This window comes from Sander vitreus, chromosome 17 (genome assembly GCF_031162955.1).
Source record: "Sander vitreus isolate 19-12246 chromosome 17, sanVit1, whole genome shotgun sequence".
Taxonomy (NCBI): domain Eukaryota; kingdom Metazoa; phylum Chordata; class Actinopteri; order Perciformes; family Percidae; genus Sander; species Sander vitreus.
The window spans coordinates 286306-313749 of record NC_135871.1 but is presented as its reverse complement, the minus strand read 5'-3'; the positions used below and the strand labels follow the sequence as shown (position 1 = coordinate 313749).

Genomic DNA, 27444 nt, shown 5'->3' with positions numbered 1-27444 from the left:
AGATCTCCCTTTTTTACAGGGATTGGTTGGAGAAGGGAGTCACACTGGGGGATCTGTATCTCAGTGGCAAATTGAAATCCATTGAGGATGTGGTACAGCAATGTGGAATCCCTAGGTCTCAATATTTGAGATATTTACAACTTCACCATCTGTTGAGGGGGGGGGGGATGTGGGGATTTTTGGATCCAGTTCTTAAGCCCAGAAGGCACCAGAGTGTTTAGATAAGGTGTTGTTGAAATATGGAAAAGGTCATGAGGCTTCTGGGTATTATTCTATGCTTAAGCAGAACCTGGGGGGTGGAGCCTGGACAGCCCTCAAAAAGACATGGAAAAAGGGATCTGAGTATTAAACTGGATGATGAGGAGTGGGACAGAATCTGTAGTAATATTAAAACTATGACATGTGAGGGTGCGCCTCATTCAGTTCAAGATTATGCATCGCTTCTATTGGACTTCCTCCAGATTGTTCGGAATTGGTCTGAAAGACACACCAAATTGTTGGAAATGTAAGACAGAAGACGGCCTTCAATAACTTCATGTCCAATGGTCCTGTGATGAGGGCAAGGAATTTTGGACTGGGATACATGATAACCTATGTCTGATTGCAGGGACCCAGGTTCAATTCAGTCCAAGATTACAGTATTTGTTCTGGGAGATGGGTCAGTCCTAAGCGGGATGGATAGGCACATAAGAAGCTGGGTCCAGACTAGTTTAATGATAGCCAGACAGATTATTTTAAGAGGATGGAAGAATGAAGGGATGTTGTCAATCCAGCAGTGGGCTTGTGAGATGGCTAGGGTGGCGGCGTTTGAAAAAATGTCATATAAACCGTTTGCCACGTTGGATGTCTATACTAGAAAATGGGGAAAGGACCTGAACTTTCTGGAGGCTCCTAAGATGCTCTGTGCTGGGGAGACTCTTGTATGATGGGTTGATGGTGTCATTTATACATATGTTTATTTGGTTTATTGTCTATTTTGTTACTATTCTGTGAAATGGTTTTGAATTTCAGCTGAGGTGAAGATACTCAAAACTACATGTAGACAGAAAGCCAGCCGGCTCATCCCCACATTCCTCATCTTGCATGTGGGTAGGGCATTTTCAGTAAACGCTCAAGTATGCATTCTGCATTTTTTATCAGGCAACACATTCTTTGACTGCTGTGTTAGAGCAACAGCAAGACGTGATGCAACCCGTTTAGTAAACTCAACAAGGTCGACGTGCATCCGAAGACAGTTGCTTTATTTAAAACTATACATTAAGAAATCATTAACATACATGGTATGTTTAAAAGCTTGGCTCCCACACCGAGCGCTGTGTGGAATATTCACAGCCAATCAGAAGCTGCTGATTAATTTCATGTCCGTCTGAGCGGAGCTAGCCGGCACGTTGTCTTTGACTGGAGACATGGGCTCACCTTTCTTACAGGCAGCCATCTTCTGGGGATCTCTGAAACACACAATCGAGGGGGAGGGGGAGGGGGTGTTAGAGCTGGTCCATTAGAAACTGATAAGTCACTGATTAAAGTTACTGACACCACAGCCACATTGTTTACGTGTCTATGGCCTGAGACTGTTCCTCTTTCCTACCATGACATGATTTTAAACTATGTGGACAATCTGGTTTCTGACACACACACACACACACACACACACACACACACACACACACACACACACACACACACACACACACACACACACACACACACACACACACACACACACACACACACACACACACACACACACACATATATATTGACAACAGGCAAACATTCATAAAGACGCCTCCATGTTCATGACAGGTGTCTATTAATTTACAAAGTAACCTGAGTATTTCTCTTTTACTTTTTAAAGCTGAAGTTCTTCCAGAGGCTGCTGATGGTGGCCTGGGCTCCAGGGTTATTCTCATTATTTGACAAAGAGGTTTTCCTCGCAGAACCCACAGACTTCCTGCTCAGTCCACTGACCCTGGCCGGGCCCAATGTTCGCACCTTAGCTGCTGGACGCTGGCTGCTGGACTTCAGCTTCAACAGACCTGAAACCTGGACGGACAAAGACCATGTATGGGAGACAAGAATAAAAACCAAAAAGAAAATATACACCATGTTTAATTGCTGAAAAATGTCTTGAACTTTAGTATTTTTTAATCGCAAATTGAATAAAAAATTCAAGAGAGAGATAAGACAATGAATACCAGTCCCATGTCTGTGTGTTAAATTCAGAACAGGAAGCATGCTGTGGCTAGCCTAGCTTAGCATAAAGACTGGAAGCAGGGGGAACAGCTTACCTGGCTCTCTCCAAAGTTATAAAATACACCTACCAACACCTCTACAGCTTATTAATAAAGAAATTCTAACTTGCTTGTTTAATCCATGCACAAACAGAAATGTAAATGTTGCATGCTTGGCAAACAACAGTCAGAGATTGTTTTAGCTTCCTGAAATGATCACGATAAAAGTTGCCAGTTTTAAATTTGTGCCTGCACAGGACACCTGGGTAGGTCACCTGGTTGAGCGTGCGCCCTGTGTACTTAGGCTCAGTCCTCGCTGCAGCGAGGCCCTTTGGTGCATGTCATCCCCCCTCTCTGCCCCTTCATGTCTTCAACTGTCCTGTGGAATAAAGGCCTAAATGCCCAAAATCCAAAAAAAAAGAAAAAAAAAAGAAACGCGGACTGTGATTGCCTCAATACAGCTCTCACAGTTCCCCAATACGTTAAATACCTACGTTTTACATTTAATGTTTAACATGCACGCGCAGCCTGACTTTGTTGGATGTCATTTGATACAGACTTTGACTACATATACAGCATTGTTGTTTTTTGGGCTTGTAATTAGTGAGAGAGAGAGGGACAGAAGAGAAAGAGAAGGGGGAAAAAAACTAAAGAAGGAGGTAGTTCCCAAGTAGTTAAGCCTCTATATCCCCCTGCTCTCTGTGACCAGATACTATTTTAATGTGGCTGAATTTACGATTTAGTTGTTCTGAGTTACACTAAATAAAATACAAAGTGGTCAGTCAATCAGTGGGCTTAAAGGCAGTTAAACACCAACCCGATTATCGGCTGGTGGACAGTCTGGTGAGGTCGGTGACTCGAGTCTGTTCGGTGTGTTCCGTGCCGTCATCCGTTATAGGAGCTGTCGGCCTTCATTTTGGCCGACCTGACATGCTCAGTCGGAGACAGGGCAGTCGGGACTCAACGGAAATGACGAGCCGGGATGAGCATGACTAAGCCTCTCAAAATCTGACGAAAATCTTTTAAACTGACCTTTGTTGATCTGAAATGAAGACAGATTCAGCAGCTGCACGGCCTATTTCTCTCTTCAAATGTTTTCAGAAACACATTATGGTGAACTATTTTAGTACAATATGAGATTGTATTCTGAAAAATTCGTGAAAAATCCAAAATCCGGAAGCAGCAGCCAGACCCATGTGACACGTTCGTCCAATCAGCTGCCGGTTTTAATTTTGTGGGCGACAATCCAGACTTCTTAAACTTACAAATATCAATCACTGTTTTTTACAGCTTTAAAATAATTAATCTAAGATGTTACTAAAACTAAGTATAATATTGGATGTAACTCAGGCACACACCCACCTTTGATCTCAGCATGCCACGTTTCGTGTCTGCTTCTGTTGAGTGTGTGGGACTCTGCTCTAGCTCAGAATCTTTGCTTAAATTCATTTCCTGAGGAAGCACATGAAAGACATGTAAGACCACAAAGCCATGCTACCAGAATAGCTTTCTGTACACCCACCCTGCCATGAAACTCTGATGATGATGTGTGAAGGCTGATCTAACCACAAGGGATGTATAAACATTATTAAAGGCAGTGGAGATTTGTATGACCTTACCGATGCAGCGTCCTCCTGGTGGGAGGAAGGCTGGGACTGGGAGAAGTAGGCGCTGTCCTGGGAGGGAGGGGAATCTGGGAGGTCATCCTTTTCCTCTGGGTTAGTGCCAGTGGAGGACTGACATATGGGGGACATGTCTTCAGGGGGTCTATGGCTCTTTGTGTTCTTCTTGTACTGAAACTGCTGCAGGGCGACCAGGCCTGAAGTGGACTGAGGCATTCTCGATTGTTCAGTGGGGGTGGAGCTGCCTGACCAGTGAAACAGCCTGAGGCCCTGACTGGCTGCACTGGGAGACGTGGTGCTGGGTGATGGAGACGGGCTGGGGGTGTCCACAGATGGAATGTCAGGACCATCGCTGTCATTGGTCTGGGTGCTGGGAGAACTGTCATGAGTGGGACTGGCATCCTGAAGGGAATCCTCCTGAGCCAACTCCTGAGTGCTCAGACTGGATGCTGGACTGGAACTGCTGAAAAACCTACATGTGAGAATAAACAACCGCATCACTATACTATACAGTGAGATGCAAGTAGCTGTTGTTGCAGTAGCTTGTGTAACTTCCTGTGTTTTTTTGTTGTGGTTTCTAATCGCCTTGATTTGACTTTATTTTACCTCTAAATCGGAGGCCATGGTTCTCAGCAGGAAACCGATGGAGTGCCTTCTCCAGGTAGGGAATGAGTCCTTACCCCAAGTGAAGGAGTTCAAGTACCTTGGGGTCTTGTTCGCGAGTGAGGGGACAATGGAGCGGGAGATTGGTCGGAGAATCGGCACAGCAGGTGCGGTATTACATTCAATTTATCGCACCGTTGTGACGAAAAGAGAGCTGAGCCAGAAGGCAAAGCTCTCAATCTACCGGTCAGTTTTTGTTCCTACCCTCACCTATGGTCATGAAGGCTGGGTCATGACCGAAAGAACAAGATCCAGGGTACAAGCGGCCGAAATGGGTTTCCTCAGGAGAGTAGCTGGCGTCTCCCTTAGAGATAGGGTGAGAAGCTCAGTTATCCGTGAGGAGCTCGGAGTAGAGCCGCTGCTCCTTTGCGTCGAAAGGAGCCAGTTGAGGTGGTTCGGGCATCTGGTAAGGATGCCCCCTGGGCGCCTCCCTAGGGAGGTGTTCCAGGCACGTCCAGCTGGGAGGAGGCCTCGGGGGAGACCCAGGACTAGGTGGAGGGATTATATCTCTAACCTGGCCTGGGAACGCCTCGGGATCCCCCAGTCGGAGCTGGTTAATGTGGCCCGGGAAAGGGAAGTTTGGGGTCCCCTGCTGGAGCTGCTACCCCCACGACCCGACCCTGGATAAGCGGATGAAGATGGATGGATGGATGGATGTTAACCTCATCACTGACGAAAGATATTGCTGGGTTTAAACATTTTCTACCGCTTCTCCAGGTGTGTTCTTTCACTTTTCGTGCAGGGGAGTCACGCCAACAAGACCGAGGGTATTGTTTAACCAGCTGATTGTGCTCTCCAGACTGACCCTTCTACCCAGAACAAAGCCCCAAATTCCAGAGGATCTGAGGCAGAGATGAAGAGGATGTGGAGCCAGTGCAATACACAGAGCCTATCAAGATCTATCCATCTCAACCTTAACCTCACTGCATTCTAAGGCTGCATGGCTATGGCAAAAAATTATGATCCTAATTTTTCTGGTAAATGTTGCGATCACAAATGTAGCCCTTGGTGTAAAGGAATAATACAACATCTTGGGAAATATCCCATTTACTTTGTTTCAAAGAGTGAAATGACAAGATGGATATCAATTTCATGTCTGTGAGTTAAGTAAAGAGCTGAAGTCTGTATGTGGTGTGCTTAGCTTAGACGCATCTCGGTGCTACAGGTTTTGGGGTTTGTACAGGCCGATGCTATCAAACCTGGCAACCTCACTGTAACAACAAGACTTCAGGAGTCATGTCAAGTCAATTTTAATTCCATCGCCCAATATCACAAATTTGCCTAAAGGGGTCTTCTGTACAATCTGTACAGCATACGACCCCCTCTATTCTTACAGCCTCAAGTCCAATAAGCCGGGGATTTGATAGCAGAGCAGGGTTATGGTCATGGTCCATTAGAGTGTCCAATAAAAAGTGATATAGATGGGCGGCCTCTACCTCACCCAGTAAGAGCGTTCACCCCATGTAGGCTGAGTCCTGCAGCAGCGCGGGTTCAAATCCGACCTGCTGCCCTTTGCTGCGTGTCATCCCCCATCTCTCTCCCCCCCTTTCATGCCTATCCACTGTCTATGTAATAAAAAGGGAAAAGCCCCAAAAAATAATCTTTAAAAAAAAAAAGATGTCCTATATCACTTTTTAATGGACACATAAAAGGCAAAAAGAGATTGTAAACTAGATCAGGGGGCTACTGTGACTCAGTAATGCCAGCATGTTTGCCAGCAGGAGTAGTTTGGACCCAAAAGAAGTGACCAAGTCACCACTTAATGTGGTGACAGTTAGTAGGCATTTTAGAGGGGTAAACTGGCTCTGTGTGTCAGAGATGGAGACTTGAGTTTGAGAGTCGGACTCGAGTCACACTTAAGTCGCACACACAGTGACTTCAGACTTGATTTGAGACTCGTCCTTAAAAGACTTCAGACTCGAGATGCGGAACATGTGAACAATCTTTATTTTTAGGAAACTTCTTGCCTTCCCTGCATAACCTCTAAGATGCGTAACATGTAATAGGTAAGGTATCTGCTGCGCGTGGCCACACATGAGGACGCACCAGCAGCTGCTGTGTCACTCATCAGAAGCTTTGGCTTTAAAAACGTCAGACAACAAGGCCCAAACTAAATAATTGCTGATGCAAAATATGTGTTATCAAGATGAAAGGATTCCAACACCCTGATAGATTAGAAAACATGTTTAGCTCAGCTAACGTTAGCTTGCTTCTTGCTTTAGCTATGACCTACGGAGGTAAACTCTGCCTGTCGTCTGCTAGATGTTGTGAGAAGATGAAGGAGCGTCTGTTTGTTTGTCTTTTGGGGGGGGGGATTTACGTAATCATTTACATCCCGCTGACTGCCATTACTTTAATTATTATTGTTGGCTGTAAACCAGTTACAGGTTTATTGTTGATCATATAACAGTTTCATTTAGTTAAGGTTACGCTGGGTCTGAGAGTCTGGGGGATGGGTTGACTGACAGTAGTTCATTGGCTGTCATTAGTTGTAGACACAATGCACATTACATGGTTGTGCTCTGTAAGTGAAAAATAGGTTACAGTTATTGCTAATAATTAGCAATATTTTCCTGATACCAATAGCAATATGTGGTATGTACTGTATGTTCATGGAACAAGGCAAAATACAGTTATTAACATACAAAGTAAAGCATTCCTGGTGTTTTTGACATATTGCAATATCCTGTATACACTGATTACATAGCAAACAACAACAACAACAAAGCTGATACTGTATGATAATAGATAAAGGAGTCATAACATTTGACATGCTTTAAATTCCTTATATATAGCTATGCAGTGTTGTGAGCAGCCTGGATAGAATGCAGCAAGTGTTACAAGTGTAACACTCATAACCACCAGAGACTTGACTGGGACTCTAGTTCAAAGACCTGACCTGGAGCTCGACCACTAGTATCTAGAGGAGTTAATAAGAAGAGGATCATTAGATGCGGTTGATGAAGTCACCTGCTGCATGTGGCCTGGCCGTCCTCCTCAGCTCCCTGGTTCCTCCTCTGCAGCAGCGTGGCAAAGCGGTTGCGCGGCCGGGGCTGACTGGGTAATGTTGGCTTGTCTGGATGATGGTCTGACCTAGATCGCTTCTGACTGGAGCACAAGTACTGCTGTAGCACATCTTGGTCCGATACACTACAGTCTATGGGAGGAAAAAGAAAAGTACAGTCCATAAAAGGCTAAACACTGCTGCCTTTATCGGTTTGCTCCATTGCTGATCTCCATTCTGCTTTTTGTAATAACCTACCTAGTATTTTGCTGTCACGGTGATTCAGTTTCCTTAAAGGAGCAACTACAGTACCTGTAGGTAATTTATTTCATAAAAGGAGGAATTGGTTGGGTGAACCCGTAGCGAGGAAAAATGTAACACCAATCCTTTATCAGCACACACTAAAGGTAGAAAAAGTTTTATCCTTGCAAACTACATTTGAAAGTTTATTTTTCAATTCAAACTATATAATATACACATACACAGCACCCGCCCGCCCTTTAAGCTGAATATGCAATTGTATGCAGGCGAATATTCCGCAAAAAGGAAACAAAGACAGAATTAAGCTGTTGCTTAATTGCTTCTGAATCCTTAAGCTAACTTACGTGGCTACTAGCATGCATGAGGTCAGTCAAAATAGCATAATTAATTATTCCAGACATTCCAATCCCCATACAATCCCCTACAACAATAAAGGAGAAACATGGACTCAGTTGTGTGTAATGATGACAAGTTAAAGAAGCATAAAAACTCCGCTTAGCAACAAGTCAATGAATTAAAATATCATGATGTGCAGCTGAGCTTAGCAAATGAGCAGCACAATGTGAGGGAGAATAAAAATAAAACGTGAAGAAAAGCAGAGACAATATATCAATAACGCTCGTCTCAGCTGGCGACAGCTGCAGGTGGATTCCAGAATGATTCTAAAGGAGTTATGTCACCCCCTGGTGGTGGTGGTCTGTGTTCAAAGCAGAGTGAGAGAATGCTTGTAGTTGTCCATAGTGAATTACATCTTCAAAATAAGGGCTGAAGCAGACCCAGACCCCGGAGGAGATGAGGAACAAGACAGCAGCAGTGAGTTAGTGGACCCAGAAGAATCAAGTGAAGATGAAACCACTTCCCCTGGACCATTGACCAGTGCTGAAATACTGAGCCAAGTATCTCAATCTGGAGCCCCACCGGTTGATGCGGGAGCTCTGGGGCCTGCTGTCACAAAGGAGTCAGTTTAGAACTGAAATGGTGCGAAGAGGACCCTTCAAGTTTAGAGGGAATAACGTACTGTATTTCTAAAAACAATGTATAGGACTATGTCAAACAGCAAAAAAGTCTTGAGCTGAGATTTTTGGTTGTTGGGGGGACGATGGGTTAGAACTTGTCTAATGTGCTCCAAGACAAACTACAAGAGTTTAAAATTGATTTCCAAGATTGCATAGGTCAGTCATACAGTAATGGAGCAAACATGAAGAGGAAAAGGCAAGGTGTACAAGCATGACTCCTTGAGAAACCTTCAAGAGCTGTGTATATCCCCTGTGGAGCACAGATGCTGAAAAAGCATTGAGGGATGTGGTTGGATTCCATGGGCATCTTCAGAAATTGGTTAACTTATTTTAAGCAGCCACTCAAAAATGGACAAGAGTCACATGAACCTCACTGTCAAATCATGGAGTGACAAGGCTTCAGAGCGTGCACTTGTGGAGGTTTGAAAGAGTGTATCTGATCCTGTTGTCAAAGTAGAGGCCCAGGCCTTCAAGAAGTGATGGGATCCTATCATCTTGACCATTGTCAACCAAGTCAATAAGCTTCTTCGGTCAGCTTAAATGCAATTAGATGTCTAATTAAATTTCTATGTGTAAATGAAAACAAATGATTGTCTTGACAGAAAATAGTTTAATCAATATATTGTCAAATCACAAATGCCTTCACATCCTGTACAGATGAGCAACTGGGAATAACTCTAGGAAATCTCTAAATCTAAAGATGTTCGGCCAATCAGATTTCTGTGCTGTAGTGGATCGGTTTACTGAGAGGGTAAAAACGGGTGTATTTGTGTTAAAAAGCTTGCAGCAATGTAAACACTGCACATTAATAGCTCACCTTCTCGTGGTCTCTTCGCCTGCAGCCCTTTGCAGGGCAGCCTGAGACCGACCATGCTGATGATTCTCTCCTTGCCCCTGGTGGAGAGAGGCCTGCCTGGAGAGGCAGGAGAATGGGGCGGGGCAGCAGATGCTGGCTTTGAGCCTCCATTCCAGATACTGGTCCCAGTGGGGGCTGGTGAGGAGTTCCAGCTGCGACTGCGGGCTTTAGAAACCTAAAGAGGACATTTCCAAAGATGTTCTATATTAAAAGGTGACACTTAGTTAAAGCAGACCTGCTTATTAAAATAGACTGTGATCCGATACCTGGGGAATGGGTTTGTCTGGGCTGAAGTCATCTATCCTCTCCATGGTGTTGATGTCAAGGTTTCCTAAGGCCATCTGCAAGCCTTTGTCATCTCCTAGATTACTGGATTCAAAATCATCAAGGATGAAATATGACGAAACTTGCAATTTTCTATTTCTAAATAAAATACAACCAAGGGTGACACTAAATCATTTCCACTATTTACGAAGGTGGCAACACGTCTGCTGTGATTCAGGACAGGAGGATACAGTCCAGCGTAGCTGAGGGTGGCTGGGTCCATGTGCTCTGGGTACGGGTTGAGGGGTACAACCTTCCTCCTGACAGGATCGAACACCAGCTGGTAGAGGAAGGTGTTATTGGCTCTGATGAATCCCTCAATGTACTCTTCAGGGACGACAAGATTCATCTTGAGATACTGGCCCATCTTTCTGATCACCTGAAAGGGCAACAAGAGCTCACAATAAGCCATCTGCCAATGGTCCACTGCTAACAGCTTTTATTAACAATACTTTTTATGCCATTACTGACTGACAAATACTGACTCACTCTCCAGTATTTCCCCTATAACTGTACAGGCCAGGCGGACTGCCAGGCCAATGGGAACTCCAGCCATGCCAAAAATAACACCGAATTGTATTTCCACTATATCCATTCAGTGTTTTATTGCTGTTCTGCAGCTAAAGTCAGTTGAACAGATGAAGCGCTGATAATTTTGTCGGTAGCTAACAGTTTCAAACAGGCTAGGTAATGAACGACACGCTAACATGCGAACGGGTTTTGTGTTGTGTTTTTAGATGAGCTGGACCAGAGAATATTGGGTTAAAACAGATAGGCCCTCGAGCAAAACGGCGTTGTCATTGATACTGTTGTTGTCGCTGATACTATTGACAGAAGTCATTGATACTGCGTTAGAGACTCCTCAGCTCTGATTGGTTGTTCTCCTTATGCCATTAGGAGCACCAGGAGGAGGCAGAGGAACGATTTCTTTCACAGATGATCTGATTAATGTAGTACTGTCAGGATATAGTGACAGCTTAAGCAAATATGACAAAAAAATAAATAATAAAAAAGTGTCCAACTGTAGTTTTAAGTTGCAGAATACCTACTTAAAGATTGCCAACATCATACCAGACCCATTAAAGCTGTACCAAGTAATTGGAATAAAGAAAAAGTTGAGTTTAATTGCATATGAATTCAACTTTGTTATATAGTCTCACTTTAAAGATTTTAGTCAGACAACTTAAACATACTTTCCTCAGAGGCAGGTTTGGTGTGCAGCCGGAGCTTAAAAGTGAGGTACCTTAGGAATCACAACTATAAATTGTAGTCACCTTACTAAATGCATAATGCAACTTCACTATGTCACCATATGGACTCACCTTCAGGATATCAGGATCTTTGGCCAGTCTCAGCAGTTTGCAGGCCTTTCCTAGGCCGATGCCATGTAGGGAAGCCAGATAGTCGCATCCTGAGAGGATGCACATGTGGCGAAACTTCTCCTCTGTGAAAACGTTCCCCAGAGAGCGACAGCGGCCCATGTTGCTTTGGTCTATCTCTAGGCCATTGCCCTGCTTGTCCATTTTGAGGATCACCTGCATGGTTGTGAAAGATGATCGATTTAAAAGTTGGTGGCAATGTATGAGCAGTGGAAGTACATGAGGCCATTTCTAAAAGGCTAATTTTGATTTTTGTCAAACATATGGTTTGCTGCAAACAGGATTAACACCGAAGGGTTAGATGTTGTTTTTGCACTGACTAACGCTTGTTACCTGTAGTTCTAACTGTAGCACACCAACTATTAGGCTCTAGTACCTTTCTCCGCCCACGCAAAATTGGATCTGATTTGAATGACAACAGCCAATAACATTACCCTTCTCCATTCGACCATCAGGGCCCTGATCTTCAAATGTAGCTCAATTAATCCAGGTTAACAAACTGATATATGCCTAACTAATCCTGTTTATTGTCATCCATCTAATTTGGTTCTTTGATATCTGACATAGGTAACAGTGCTCTCTTATTTTAAAATACAGGCAAAATAGGTGGAGAGTTCATTCATATGATTGCCTGAGTGCACTTTCATCCCTGTTAAACAGTTCCATATTACCAGTGAAGGTGGTCAGACTACGGGTAGAGTTGTTGGTGCATGATTGGTGAGGTTGGCCCAATGGACTAGCAAGACACTTTTAAGTGATAGTCATAAGAGTTTCATTAAGAATCTAAGAAAACTAGCCGTCTTTTTTAAATGAGTTTATGTACGTGGTTCACAGTAAAACATCTGGGTCATGGTCCAGCTGACTGTCAATAAGCCTGCACTTTGCAGGTTTGGGTTTGAGGATTTGTTGCTGTGACAACAGTTACAGATTGATTTCACATTTCAAGATTGAAAAACAACAACAAATCCAGACTCATGTTGAATCTCCAACACTCTGATCTGGAGAACCCTTATCCACGTAGGAAGAGGGAGGCCCGGGTTTCCTCTATGTATTTACATATGTGTGCAGCTGGGAATGAATCCCCTGGGTTTACACTTGATACCTTTTTGCAGCCAAATGCCAGCAGGTCAGAGTCTTCTGTGATGACAGCCTGGGCCAAACCAGATTTAGTGAGGTAAGCTAACTGAGCATCAGCTTCATATGGAGCCACAACACAGTCCACTCCTCTCGCCCTTGCAGCCTGGTTTAAAAAACACAGACAACACAAAAATATTTCCTACATCACTTCATCAACATGCAACACTGCTGGATGTTACCACAAAGCAAAACATGTATCTGTGGGGTTCAAATCGAGTATTTTGATAACCCTTTTAATGTTGCCACGGTTGACATGCAACTTGGAAGAGGAACTGTAGAGGGTTTTCAAGACTGAACAAGTAGTTCTTCTGCAAATGTATTGTGAGACTTCAAACTCATCAGGCCGTTAACTGAACCTGATGTTTTAAATAATTACTGGATGGAAAATAGTAGGGGTGTGCAAAATATTCGATTCATATTGCGATTCAAGCTCTACCGATTTTTTTTAATTTATTTTTTTAAGCTCGCCATTCCCATAGATGCCGCTGCGTCGAATTCACACTGGCGCCTCGGCACTCTTGTTATAATCAAAAGAAGAACGAGTGCAGCAGAAGTAGTTTAGTCGGTGCAAACCTCACAGAATCATGCTATATGCAGGCTTTGCAAAGCGAAAGTTAAGTATTTTGGAAACACCACAAACTTGAGAACTCACATGGTAAGCCATCTCCCAGAGATTAACATTAAAGACGTAGCCCAACAACAACCTAAAGTACCTAACATGCCAGTCAACAAACGCACTGATTCAATGCTCTAAACTCCCACCCAACTCTGAACGAAAAGCTCTTTTTATTGAAGTTTTATTTTATACTTGGTTTAAATATATTTGAAAGCTGGCCAAAGCTTGGTACTTTGCAGTTTTTATTTGCAAAAGTATTTATTTTGTATGAAGACATATAAAAGTAATATCAAACTACATTTAATTTGTTGTGTTTCTTTTCTTTTAAATTGTATGTCTACTGCAATCACATGGGAAAAGTAACTACATTTACATACTGTGAATCGTTTTTACTGTGAAATTTGTTTTTAAATAGAGAATCGTTTTTGAATCGAATCGTGACATTTTCTGAATCGTGCATAGAAAATAGTGTCAGATTTTCATTCTGGTTAACTACTTACGTGATGGTGAAGGTCTTGTCCAGTTCTCTATTGAGCTACATTCAAACTTTGCCTCCCCTTCCCCTTAAATTTAGATATTCATGCCATGAAGCCAGTGGCATTCAGAACAATAATTTCAATGAAGGCATAATTGGTGCGACCCCTAGCTCACCCAGCGTGCGCCCCATATAGGCTGAGGCCTTTGCAGCCGCCCGGGTTCTAATCCGACCTGCGGCCATTTGCTGTCATCCCCCATTTCTCTCCCACCTTTCCTTTCTATCCACTGTCACTCTGAAATAAAGGGGAAAAAGCCCCCAAAAAAATTATTTAAAAAAACAAAAAAAAACAAATGAAGGCATAATTTAACGTGAACCAATACCATGGCGTTGCGCTGCCCTCTTTTCATCACCCTTCTATTATTCCATCACAGTTAGTTTTGTGGGCATTTTAAGACAAGGCTCAGTTTGTTAAGTTAAAAGCCCCCTGTGCTGTTGCTCTGTTTTCAATAATGCAGCTAAAAAAAAGCTTCAGCTGTCCTATGAAATAAAGCCCAAAAAGCCAAACAAATTATCGTAAAAAAAAGTGCAGTCATTCAACTGACAAAATGTGAGTACACTGTACCTTAATAAGGTTATGAGCCATGGCTGGGGTGATGTTTACACAGCGTGTAAAACAGTCTCTGGCCTCCGACAGTTTGCCTTCACGTAGTAGCTGTCTTCCTTTCTGAAGATTGACTTCTCTGCGCCTGAAAGGTACATGAATGAAAACAGAATTAATAATTGAAAACTTTGCACTGGGAGAATTTATATTGGCAGTTAGAACTAAATCTAAGTCAGATTTGAGACCTAGAACTAGAGAAAGATGATTTGTCCTAAAACTGAAGGCTACGTTTCTGGACACTGATATAAATCTACAACAGACAACTGCCTGGAGGTAATGATTGTGTGGCACCACTAAGCAAAGAGACAGTGACAGATAGACCTTGTTAAGGATAACAATAAGATGTTGAGGTATTTGTTTGTGGAGGGGTTGTTTGGTCTCACTTGTTGACAGGTCTGTACATTCCTCTATGTACCTTCAAACTACAATGTTGCTTTGTTACTGTTTTTGGAATGCAGTCCTTTAAATAAACCAAGCTTTGTCTGAGCATGTTTGTAGCCAGGTATGAAGAACACTGGGTTGTTGTGTTTGGCACAGGCCATGAGTTCTTTTCATAACTCTGATGATAATGTGATAATGTAGTTCCATTTTCTGTTATGGTCGCACATCTTTCTTCTTTTAGGATTAACTGTGTTTGTTTGAGCGATAGTGCATTTCCAATCCGTTCCGTTATATCTCCTTTCCCAACTTTGGTCTCAGTATTTGTGAAGAGTCAATGAAACGGCCCATTTGTGGGAGGCCCTGTTGTTTTCTTAAACCCCCCCCAACAAAGCACAAGTAGACTTTATATTTCACAATTAGTGTTTTCCGTCAGATCGTTTATAGAGAACGACATTTCCGACCCCACTTGAAGACAGCTTAATTTCACAGGAGAGAGAGAAAGAAAAGAGAGGAGACACAGCGAGTGCTTTGTTGTTGCAGGAAACATTCAGGTATTACACAAACTCCCAGGCAGATCAGCTCGTGTTTGGTGTTTTAAAACGTTCTTGTGGCAGCGATAGAGCCAGTGATGTTTCCCGTTTCCTGTACGGGACTCTCACACTGCCTTAAAAACGCACTGATAAGTCTGATCTCCGATTACATGATTGGCCACTGCAGCGTGAGGTGGTGTTGCTTTCTCCAAAAGTTGAGTTGGTCTCAACTTAGCACCCCTAAACACACTAGCTCCATTCAACATGAAGGGAAAGAACTGCGTTTTTGGCAGACCGTCGGACGGCCAACGAGGATAGTCTGAACGCGCCTAATGCTGTCGCTTTGTTTTTGGGCTGTAGAACCATGGAGCAGTTTCTCCTGGGTAGACACTACTAAGGTTATGGTAAAACAACTTCTGCTATTTTCTAGAGAACTAAAGCCATTCAGATACAACAAGAACATCAACTATTTAATAATCAGTCCAGCGAGTTCATTAAACCTAGGGATTTGTTTAAGATGTACCAACTAATGAGATTTATTTCATTTGCTGGTCTTAGAAGCCGGTTTCCAAGCAACGTCATTAGGGAGATGCGCGTGCACACAAGAGATAGAAAACAAACCTGACGGACAGCTTATAACATGAGTTGTTTTTGTGCCTTAAACTGCATTAACGGTAGCCTGGCTCCGCCCTCCTGCTTACTTCCGCTCAATTTTCATTTCCCTTCAGTACTCCGTCTGGGTTTGCGGTATATTCTTGGGTTTTCTCCAGTCAAATATTTGTAGGTCCAATCAGCGAACAGAGGGAGTGGCTGAGAACGATGACGTTGAGGACGTGCTCTAGAAAGATGTGAGTGAAGCCATTCGGTCCCTTGTGGCAACGCTGCCGAATATCCAGAAGTTAAAGCCCGAGCAAGAACAATCTTTGCTGAGTTGTGTTGGGGGCCATGATGTTGTGGCCCTCCTCCCCACGGAGTTCAGGAAAAGTTCGATTTTCCAGCTCGTTCCGTTAGTGATGAAGGAGTTGGCTAAGGCTAACGCTAGCGATGCTAATGCTAAATATAAGCCGATAGTTGTTGTCGGTCTCCCCGACATGCGCATGACATATGGTCACGACCAAACGTTAGCGATTGGTTATGGCAGATCCAGAGTGGCTCTGGGCAGATCCAATAGTTTTAAACTTCAACAGAGTGCCCGCCTTCAAGGAAGTGTGGTATCTGAAGATTTAAAACTTTGACTTAAGGTTTGCCATATAAGGGAATTCCTACTGTTGCTGAAACATTTGGAAACTGTTAACATTAGAAGGGGCCCCCTAAGACAGAAGATATTTTGTTGGAGCTATACCATGTATGGGGCCTTTAAATGGTCAGTTCCCTACTCCAAGCATATACTCACACCCCCACTAAATGCACAGAATATATACAATGAGATAGCCGCAGAACTTCAGAGCGACAATATTTGAAGATTGGGTTGGTCGTCTCTCCGAGCTCCTGCAGAAGCTTGTAAATTGATGCTGGAATCTTTGATGTAATAAACCTTTTTTATAATCAAGAACAGTGTCAACGAAGTTCCTTCTCCACACATCGGCAACGCAGTGCTGCAACTTAATTTACCACAGAAGTTAACACTTCACAGTCACAGTCAATGGAGAGAGGCCAGACTCTCTGGACAAATGAAATGGACCAGAGTCTGGTAGGACCAGGCTACATTAAAAAGGTGCAGTAGGTAAGCCTTATAAAACTACCTTTCTGTCATATCTGCTGAAACTGACCCTATGTTCCAGTAGAACTACAGGAAGCAGGTCATTTAAAAAAAAATCTGGCTCCTCCGGCTCCACCTACAGCCTGGAGTGCAATTTGCATCCAAACCCTCATGCAAAAAAAGAGATATACTCACTCTCTGCGAGCCTTTTCCACTTCTCGTTTTGAAGGCAGATTGCGTCCATCAAACACCAGTATTGGTTTGATGCTGAAGCTCAACAACATCTCCACAAATTTCATGCAGTACCACACATACCTAGGATTGGATCAATTAAAGTGAAAACATCAGTTCTGGATATTCAACCTTTATTACAAGATTACTGTTAGAGTCATTTATACAAAAGAACAAAAGTAAAAAGTACCTTTAAATAATTTATATTTTGCTGTATTTGATTTGCTCAGGATAAGCAGTTCCATAGTTTAATTGAAGTATGCTTAAACATAAATTAGATTGCTCTCAGTTGATTGGTTAAAAGGTAGAACATGCTGCCTGTGCTTGTTAGATAATGTAGTTGAAGTTGCAGCCTTGAGACCTCCCAGTCTCATGCTTGTACCAGTAAAAAGTTGAAACGAAGAACATGGGCTACGGAGTGTCATTGAAGCACGCATGCTTGGAGCTGATAGCTTAACTGGGCATTTTAAAGAAATAGACAGAGCCCCACTAACAACTAGGCTACAACAGAAATATTAAAATACCTTTGAACACATTTATTTTTTCATTCAGCTAGAATAATAAAATGCTTACTGATCAGTTGGTTCTCCTTTAGCGAGCTTCTCAGCACATGAAAATGCTCCTTTATGCAGCCAACAGTACGTGTCGACAGCCACAGTCTGGCCTTTGTATTTTTTCACGTGGATGGGCTCTGCAGCATCTTTGATGAACTGCAGCAGTCCAGAAATTCCCATTTTCAGCTGCTGATTTAAGCCACGCTAATTTGGAAACAGTCAAAGAATCAGGAAAATACTGATGAAAACAAATGCTCACACTTTCGGAGAGGAAAGGTCAAACCACAACACAAAACAGCGGCGAATAGGCGCTGCACTTTCACACATGCTAAGAATGTTGACATTTTAGATTTGTCCCTTTTTTATGCAGCTCCTCCACTGTTATATGTACAATGTATGCCTTTACTAGTGCAATTCTTAGTGGAGAGGTGACCGGTGATGTCCTCATCTGAACAGATTTGTCATTTAGGGCTGGGCGATAAATCAATGTGATAATTTATCATCTTTCAATGGAATCATATCATGATGAAATCATATATTGAGATATTGTGTAATCATTTAAATTGATAATAACAAGCGTATACTAACTCAATGTTCTCAGATAATCTGTTGTGAAACATTTTGAGGAAATATCATTTGAAGAATTGCAGATTTGTTTTAACGTCTCACTATTTTTGTGCATGCATGTCAACATAGTCAGTATATAGCTGGTAAAAAGTATTTTTTCTCTATAATTTCATATGAAACTGTTGAACATGTGGCTATTTCATTTAGACTGTTCATTGAATTACCCTAAAATATGCTATATCATGATGTATATTGTTATCAATCTATATCGGGATAGAAGACTTTGGCCATATCGCCCAGCCCTACTGTCATTCAAACAACTTGTGCTTGCCCTGAAGAAGGCTGTAATTGCTCAAATGCAGCATGTTTTAAAAATTTAGCCAAGAAGATATTAAAGGCTTTACACTCGATGGTATCAGGCTAATGTTGCTGTATCATTAAGAATGAAGCATCCTCAAATTGAGATGGATGAATCATGTCATAACGTTACCATAACGTTACAGAATTAAATATAGATTAGAAATCTCAGGCACTTGCTAACGTTATACCGTTAACGTTACTTATCGTGAAACAGAAATAACGCTATTACGCTTAACATATTGCACCACTTAAGACTAGCCACGCTTTAATGTGGAGTGCATGCAACAATTCCTATTTTTAGGTTTGCCGCTAGTAATGTAACGTTAACGTCGCTAGTTGTCGGTTATTCGTGCTGTCTTCATCCACCAACACACAAGAGAGGGCTAAAGATAGCTAGCTAACGTTAACAACAAATACAGTTTCAAATTGAGATTTCAGGTAACGTTAACGTTAACTGTAGCTAGACCTGCTTGGGTCAAATATGTGCGCCGAATATAGCACATAATAATATAATACGTATAACAATATAGTTACCTACGTATATTTGTTAATAAACAAGTCAAAATTAAATCGGAAGTTTGTAACTAACGTTAGTCATCTCAACGTATAGCTAGCAAATATCGTATCGAGTGTTCAACAGGTGACATCGTTTCTTTTGACTGCAATGCACAAGTAAACGTTAACGCTCTTATAAACAACGTTATAGCTAACATTAATAATTAAAACCTATGTTGGTATCTGTTATCTTACGAGGTAACGTAACGTCAACTTAACTGAACAAAATGGACAGTTTCTATGCCTAACGTTACACTAACGCTAGCTAACTAACACACTGACCTGGACAACATGCAAAAGCAATATAATGTCATAATTCAATTAATGCCGAGTTAAAACTTACGTTTTTCCTGTTACTTTTATCCACCAGAAGCTACAGACAGGACTGGAGCGAGTTTAGTTTTAGCGGCAAAATAAGGTATTCAGTACGAGCTGCTGCTATTGGCCAGATTGACCGAGAGGGAGGGATTAACGCGTCGTCCTTCTTCTTCTTCGTTGAGAATTGTTGTCGGTTGACAAACAATGATTTGGTGCATTACCGCCACCACCTGGTGGCAATAACACTCATTTCTTTTCTCTCTTCCCACCATAAGCTACTATTAAGCACTTTATTGTTAGTTGAGCCTTCTTTGCCAATTTCTGCTTCTCTTATGAGATCTTATGAGATCTTCTATGACCGTTGATGACAAAACCTTTGAGAGCTGCTGCCGAATCTGAGCAAAGGACTGTTTTGGTGGCTGTAGCCAAACATGATTGCAATGATTTGTGCTGTAGTGCTGTTGTGATGTAGTAACATTAAATTCTGAGATATGTATAGACTAATTCCCACATGTGCATTCTTTGAGTCAAAAATCTGTTGAATTGTCTTGTGATGAATATGATGATGTCACAAAGGCTCAGCGGAGAACCCAAACATGACTCAACAACGGTGGTTTCAGACAGAAAAAGGTGTTTCTTTATTGTACAAGGAGTCCAATAAGCAGACAATGGTTTCCAAATCCCAAGGCCGAGGCTTAGCCCAAACTCTTTAAGATGAAAAAGAAAGGCCGGTGTGCGGTGCATGCTGTGTCTGGAGCTCCACGCCGCCCAAGACCATTCTAGCAATGCCAGACATTTACTTACTGTAAATGTCCTGGTGTGTTAGGTGTGAGTAAAAGAAATCTGGACAAATGTTTATTTGAGGTATTACTAGTTCTGATGCTTGTAACTCCAACACTTTTAGTTTGCTTATTCTCTTTTTCCTAGCAAGGCGACTTGTGTTGAATGATCTTTATTAGGCTATGCTTCCTTTATTCTAGCAGCATTTCTCCCATTTTAACTTTTATACAATTGAGTCCACATCACTTCATCTTTTCCTTATTGCACTATCTTCTACAAAACATATTGTCACGTTGCGATGCAGTTACTAAACTTTACAGGTGTGTAGTTGAGATCAAAATAAATGAGTTGGAAAGTGATCCGAGCAAGGACGCAGGAAGTAGAAGAGTAGGAAGTAGGCAAGTGGCCCCCCCCACTTTACGCCCCTAGCTCAATCTGGCGTTGTGGCCAGTGTGATCTTATCCCAAGATGCTCTCTTCTTATTTCCTATTTTAGACATAAAGTTTGGTCCATTGTATTTCTACCTCTTCTGAATCCACTCTAATATTTGGATCATTTCTATATAATATGGCAAATATATTACTCATTTTCCCCATAAATGTACAGACATGGGATGTTAAAGTAATGCTTACAGATTGGTACTACTTTCCCCCATCACTGTACAGTAAAGTAAGATGTCTTTAGATGACTCACTAAGATTATTTATCATCTTTACAAATTTGGTCTTTACCTGTTGAAGACATGCTTGTTTTTCCAAGAGCATGATTCAGTCTTGCCTTTGTGGAAGATATATTTAATAATGTTTCTTCATTTTGCAATAATCTTTCATCTCAGCTATTAAAGCTCCTCTACATTTTTCCTGTCTCACATAACATATTAGGCCTACCTATGAACTTTAACACATGTTGGTGCAAGCAGCTCAGCTTCTTTCACTTTTAATCCCATTTTTTATTCTAATCATCCCCCATAGTGTATCAATTAGTCTACACAGCCTAATTTACTCCAAAACCACCTTTGCATTTGAATTGTTTCCTTGCATTTGACCCAAAAATTGAGTTTTGACTATGTACATACATATAATGTACATATACAGTCCATGGTTTTGACACACTAACACAGGCTTTCTTTTGAGAGTTAACTGCGTTTTTTCTTGTCCACCATGGTATAATCTTCTTTTAAAACTCACCTTATTAAAGTATACCTTCTTCTTCTTCTTACCTGTCTTCCTTGGAAATGAATGTCTCACAGCACCTAAAGTGCTTCACAGAATAATTCAACTGATCTACTTCTGAATTTACATACCCTTTTTGCATATCAAAAATGTCTTTAAATGTATCCCAATCAGCTGTGTTCAACACCATCTATCTAATCTCGTATTAAATTGTTCGCAATAAAACTTACTTAATTACTTTTAATTAATACAATTAATTAGTTGTGAAAATTAGATTTAGACTTAATTATTAGACACAATTTCATTTTTACATGAATAAATAGCCTATACCACAGTTGAGCTGTATCAAAGATTCTCTGTTAAACCGTCCCTGGCTGTATTTTTTTAGTAAGAACTTCCTATATCCCAGCTTTATGTCATGACCTGAATGCATCATTAGACGTGTCTCATTTCCCAGCTTCCTCTGCACTTCCGGCTTTCCACCGCAGCAGAAGTGAACGAAAACAAGATGCGATAGTGTAACTTGGCCGATGAGTTGTGATCAATGACAGCGTTATTGACGTTTCTCGGCATATTCAACTGACCGCTTATTATTTCAATGTCAAATCTGTGCACCTGAGGCGCGTGGCAGTAATATAATATTCACCATGCAGTTCTCTCCCACCAACGTAGATTTCACGTTCGTCTCTTCGACAGAGGCTGAAGGTAGGCTAACTGCCGTCAGATAGGCTACTGCTACTGCTACTGCTGCTGCCATCAGAGCTCCACAGCTAGCAGGCCGCAACATGGCCAACCACCTACTAGCTGACGTGCTTTGTTGTAGTTGTCTTAACGTAGCGCAACCAGCCAGGTACAAATGCATTCAGTGTGAACAGAGTAGCTACTTAACGTGACGTGTGGCCCGACTCCGTGCTATTCGAAGTAGCAACCTAACTCTACCCATTTAAATGTACAAGCTATCGCTTAGCTTTGCTAACTAATTTCAGTACTGATACGTGTCGTTCATGAACGTAGCCAACACACAAGCTTTATTTGATATTGCTTATTGTCCAGATTACGAGGCCATTAAAATAATAAAAATAATTAGCTCTATGGCGAAGCACAATAGTTACATTATTGTTTACGCTGGTTACCACAACCTTTCCACCACAGGCAGTAGAAAAGAGTAGGCTACAATTAAAATGCCACATTATATACAATAACTAAAGTAGACTAAATTAAACATCAAATCGAATACTATGTGCTAAGATTTGAGACTAAAGATAGGAAATATTTACTCTTAATATGTACTGAATATAGATGTGCAATGATAGTAATATACTGTGAGATAATGTACATCAGTGCAAATGAAGTACTAAAAGCTGAATATCAAACAGAAGTAACTGTGCATTGGACATAATCATAATATATGAATTATCACTGTGTACATATGTAGATGGATATGTGAGTCCTGACCAATGAAATGAAGGTTGTACCTTTGTCTGCCAGGATTGTGCAGTGTGTGTTTACAGTTTGCACATCAACTAGTGCTTGCTTTTATTATTAAACAGATGAATTCCTGGATTTGTTGATCATTAATTTAGTCTATAGGAGAAATACTGAAAACTACCCACCAATAGTATCTTTTAACCAGTGTTTCTCAAGCCTGGTGGCCAACTGGTCCTAGGTTGCCCCCCCCCCCAAACTACAGATACCGTAATTTTTGCAATTCTGTACATGATTCTGTTTTCACAGAAACTATTGGGCTCTACATCAATGCTGCCATCAGTCTGTGACTGGCCCCAGCCGGGCCCTCCAAAAAAAACAGGGACTTACCTCCGGGCTAAACAACTTTTCTGGGGAAACCCTGAACATTAATACTGTGTAGTATTTTTTGTCATACATTCTGGTACTGTGTATTTCCTGTGCCACACCAGTCTATGATCAAACACTTAACTGTGCAAACTACCGTGTTTTCCACAGAGCTCAGCGGCACCATCAGTGCCCCGGATATTAAGCTGAACATGGGCGGTGAGGGCGGTAAAGATCCATATGCCACCACCTTCCTGAGGCAGCGAGGCTACGGCTGGCTGCTGGAGGTGGACGAGGATGACACTGAAGAGAGCAAGCCACTTCTGTAAGTACATGTTGGATCACTTTTAAACTATGCCTTGATAATAGCAGATTCATCTTTTTGTCAAAAAAGGCACGTTTTTTGTCAAATATGTGTTCTTAGCCAGTGGGCAGTGTTTGGTGAATCTGGCTGTATCCACTCACACAATTCTTTAGTGGCAGCTACAGAATTTCTACACAGAAACAGGAACAACCTCAGCACGTTCACATTGATCATGCATCTCTAAGGTACTTTGCAGTGCATATTTCACTTTATGCCACATCCTAATCAGCAGCAGAATCTTAAAAAGTGGCAGAGTTGGGCTGCACAATATAATTTTTTTTTATTTTATTATTATTTATATCACAATATAAACTGGCACAATAAACACACGAAAGGCTGCGACATATTGCGAAAGACACTTTTGTCTTAGTTGAAAGAAAATCAGTAGAAAACAGCACTTTAAAATGTAACTCATTTTTTCATGTCATGTCTTTTATATTCAATTCAATGTTCAATTTGTTCAATAAAATAATGTTGGAAATGATTTCCTTTTGATTTGTTTGAAATTCAAAAGCAATTTGTTGTATTTTAGCAGAATACTGAAAGTAAAAGAAATGCTGAACTGAGTACACTTCAATATCTGTTTATTTATTGCAAGTAATATTGTTATCACGAACTTCAACGTTATGGCATATTTTGCTGATATCGTGCCGCCCTATGGCAGAGCCAGATCTGATGTCAATAAAAAGACCAACATCAGCCCCGTTAGTGTACGCCTACTTGTTTCTGTTTTATACTTTACTTTTGTAATCTTTTGATTGAATCTATGGTCTTTCTGTCATATTGTTGTCGTGTCTGTGTGAGAAGGGAGGAGCTGGACATCGACCTGAAGGACATCTATTACAAGATTCGCTGTGTGCTGATGCCCATGCCGTCCCTGGGTTATAACCGGCAGGTGGTCCGAGACAACCCGGACTTCTGGGGCCCTCTAGCCGTGGTGCTGCTCTTCTCCATGATCTCCATCTATGGACAGTTCAGGGTGAGCAGGACACCTGGGGCGCGTTCAGTCTCTAAACGGTGTGCACCGTTTTGCTACGGTTTCCTGGTTGAACGACATGTTTCCTCGGGAAGGGCGTGACACGGTGTGAAACGGTCTTTGAGTTGTGTTTTCTCTGGTTTGATGGGTGTGTCTCTGGTTTATTGGCTGTATCCCAAACGTATTTCAGTAATATACCCCCTTTGAAATATATTGTCATCTAAGTACCCCTTGACCAGCACAGAACATTTTTTACACAACACAAATACATAACAGAAAAACACTTAAATGCTACAGTTCAGCTGTTTGGAATCAGTAGACTTATTCATTATTCTAGTGTATAATTTATTTTAGGAATTATGCATGACTGATATTTTTACAATTAACATTTAAAAAAAATCGTAATGTACCCACTGCAGTACTCTAAAGTACCCCTAGGGGTACGCGTACCCCCATTTGAGAAACACAGCTTTAAAGTAATAGCCAATCACACACAACTGGATTTTAACATACATAGCTGGTCTACTAATTAGCCTCTGAGGTTTTCATTCTCACAAAGTATCAAAATAAATGATACCCGTGGGATCGGCATCGCATTCAAGATATCCATATTAGAATCTGTGTGGAGAATGTTCAAATGATACGCAGCCCTAAATATGTTAGGGTTGTTAAGTTCCTGCAGTGGAAAAGGGTGATGGTGTCTCAGGCCTTTACATCACTCAGTCTGGAATACAATTCAGCAGAAACCAATAAATGCTCACATGTTTATGCACTTAAATTTAGAAATCAGCAGCTTCAAGACATCGGAATTCATTTCAAGACCTATTTGTGGTTGATTTTGTGTATGATATGGATGTCACTGAATTGTAACTTCTCGGTTTTCGGTGTTGACGCTAAGATGCTTTTACTTTGCAGGTTGTGTCTTGGATCATCACCATCTGGATCTTTGGATCGACAACCATCTTCCTGCTGGCTCGTGTTCTTGGTGGCGAGGTAAGCTCAGCTGACTGCAGCCAGTCGGAGTCCTGTCAGAAATGACTGGAACCTGTTCTCATGGAGTCCCGTTGTTGTTTTGGGCAGGTATCCTTCGGCCAGGTTCTTGGAGTGATCGGATATTCTCTTCTTCCTCTCATCGTTATAGCCCCTCTGCTCCTAGTGATCGGAGGCTTTGAGGTGGTTTCTACACTAATCAAAGTGAGTCAAAGACCAAACATAAACAACCAGTCTTTTATTTTTCATGTTGTGTGAGAATTCAACTTTAAATGGATAGATGTGTGTGATAACAGTTGCTAGGATGGAGGATGAAGTCCCACTGTGAAGGCATTGTAGTCAACAATGAAAACACATCCTGTACCTTGTTTTCTGTGTAAAATCCTCCACACCTGCAGCATCATGATCATAGACTGTAACAGTAACGGAGCAGCACTGTGACATCTCCCATTAGTGGATTGTCAACTACCATTTCACTTTGCTGAACCGGAAGCTCCGCCCATTACTGTTTGTGAACTGTCACCTTTTTCTTAAAGGAGCCCTATGTAATACCCAACATCAAAACAATGTTAATGTTAGCTAGATGCTGCTATGTTGACGGAGCTCTGTACCCGGCTGACAGCCACCTTTTATCAGCTAAACGTTACTGAACAGCCAATAAAAAGACGGTGACTTTGTGGCCGTCTGTACCCAGGCCACAGTCACCGTTTTCTCAGCTATGGCCGCTGAACAGAAGGGGGGGGGGGAGATTTTTGGTTTTAGTACTTTCCAGACCCCGTTAACAATAGAAATGAACCCTTTCTTCCATAAAGATTATAAGTTTGTCTAAGTTATGTGTAGATGAATAAAAATATTTGTTGTTTAATGATCTACAATATAATTAATATATCATAATGTAATATTATGAATAATACATATAACCTCTGCCGTACCGATAGGTAAACAGTTACTCAGCCTGTAGGACTTTTATTGTGAAAGGTAACCACAAAGAAAAAAGAATTACCTGGCTTTATCTCTGTAAAATATTTCTCTGTGGTAAATAAGCTCACAATATACAGTAGCTATATACAGAGGATATAGTCCATCTTTCATTCATTTGACACCCTCATGTGTAACAGAAGTTATTAAGTAACAGTTAATAGCATTTCCTGTTTGGGTTTTGGCCTTTTGACGTGAAACATTATCTACATAAATGATCAGACTTTTATGGTATACTAGTGGATATGATAGTTTTCTTTTCATAGACAACGTCATAGATTCATGACAGTAACTGGAGTGGAAACTTGATTTTGTAATATTTGGTGAGTTTCAGCACTTTTCAGTTAGAATTGGCCACGTTACAGAGACAGCTGCACATTCTCACGGAAAGTTAGGTTTTATACATCACACCGTGTGCCTGAAAACCAGCATACGCAACCTTTATACTTGAGGCCTCTGGTGTGTAAAATCTTTAAAGCTGCAACATAACAAAATGTGAAAAAAGTGAAGTCTGAATTCTTTGAATGCGAGGACAAATGCCACCTGAAAAGCCTGTACAGTATATGGTGGGAGATGTTGAATACTGTTGGCAACCACTTCCTCCATGCTACTTAAGTAATCCGAGTTATGTCAGAAATGTTGATGAAGAAATGAACTGATACTTTGTTGTGTGCTGTGATCTTCCAGCTGTTCGGAGTCTTCTGGGCTGCTTACAGTGCTGCTTCGCTGCTCGTCGGAGATGAATTCAAAACCAAGAAGCCCCTTCTCATATATCCCATTTTTCTTTTGTACATCTACTTCCTGTCGTTGTATACTGGTGTGTGATTGGAGGAATGGGAACTCTGGACCTTTTCATGGACATTGACCCTGGGGCATTGGGGGGGGGGGGAAGTCAAACTATTGAAACATATTTTTTAAAGGTGTTTATTTCTTTTTTTAACTATTAAA

The 27444-nt window shown here is 41.6% G+C and overlaps 2 protein-coding genes across 2 annotated transcripts; one reads left to right on the top strand and one right to left on the bottom strand.

Moving 5' to 3' along the window:
• Positions 1–1223: 1223 nt before the first annotated feature.
• On the bottom strand, positions 1224–19554 carry exo1 (exonuclease 1). The gene is made up of 14 exons (XM_078272774.1): positions 19472–19554; positions 17666–17850; positions 17057–17176; positions 14213–14336; positions 12462–12599; positions 11303–11515; positions 10172–10359; positions 9923–10025; positions 9618–9831; positions 7490–7676; positions 3854–4328; positions 3597–3686; positions 1850–2046; positions 1224–1448 (listed from the first exon to the last, which is right to left on the bottom strand). The coding sequence occupies exons 2-14, from the start codon at positions 17824–17826 to the stop codon at positions 1337–1339; spliced, it is 2322 nt and encodes a 773-aa protein (XP_078128900.1). The 5' UTR covers positions 17827–17850; positions 19472–19554; the 3' UTR covers positions 1224–1336.
• A 2305-nt stretch (positions 19555–21859) lies between these two features.
• yipf4 (Yip1 domain family, member 4) lies at positions 21860–27444 on the top strand. Its single transcript, XM_078272873.1, has 6 exons — positions 21860–22102; positions 23360–23513; positions 24360–24531; positions 25444–25521; positions 25609–25722; positions 27184–27444. Exons 1-6 carry the CDS (start codon positions 22045–22047, stop codon positions 27319–27321), a joined length of 714 nt encoding a protein of 237 aa, XP_078128999.1. The 5' UTR covers positions 21860–22044; the 3' UTR covers positions 27322–27444.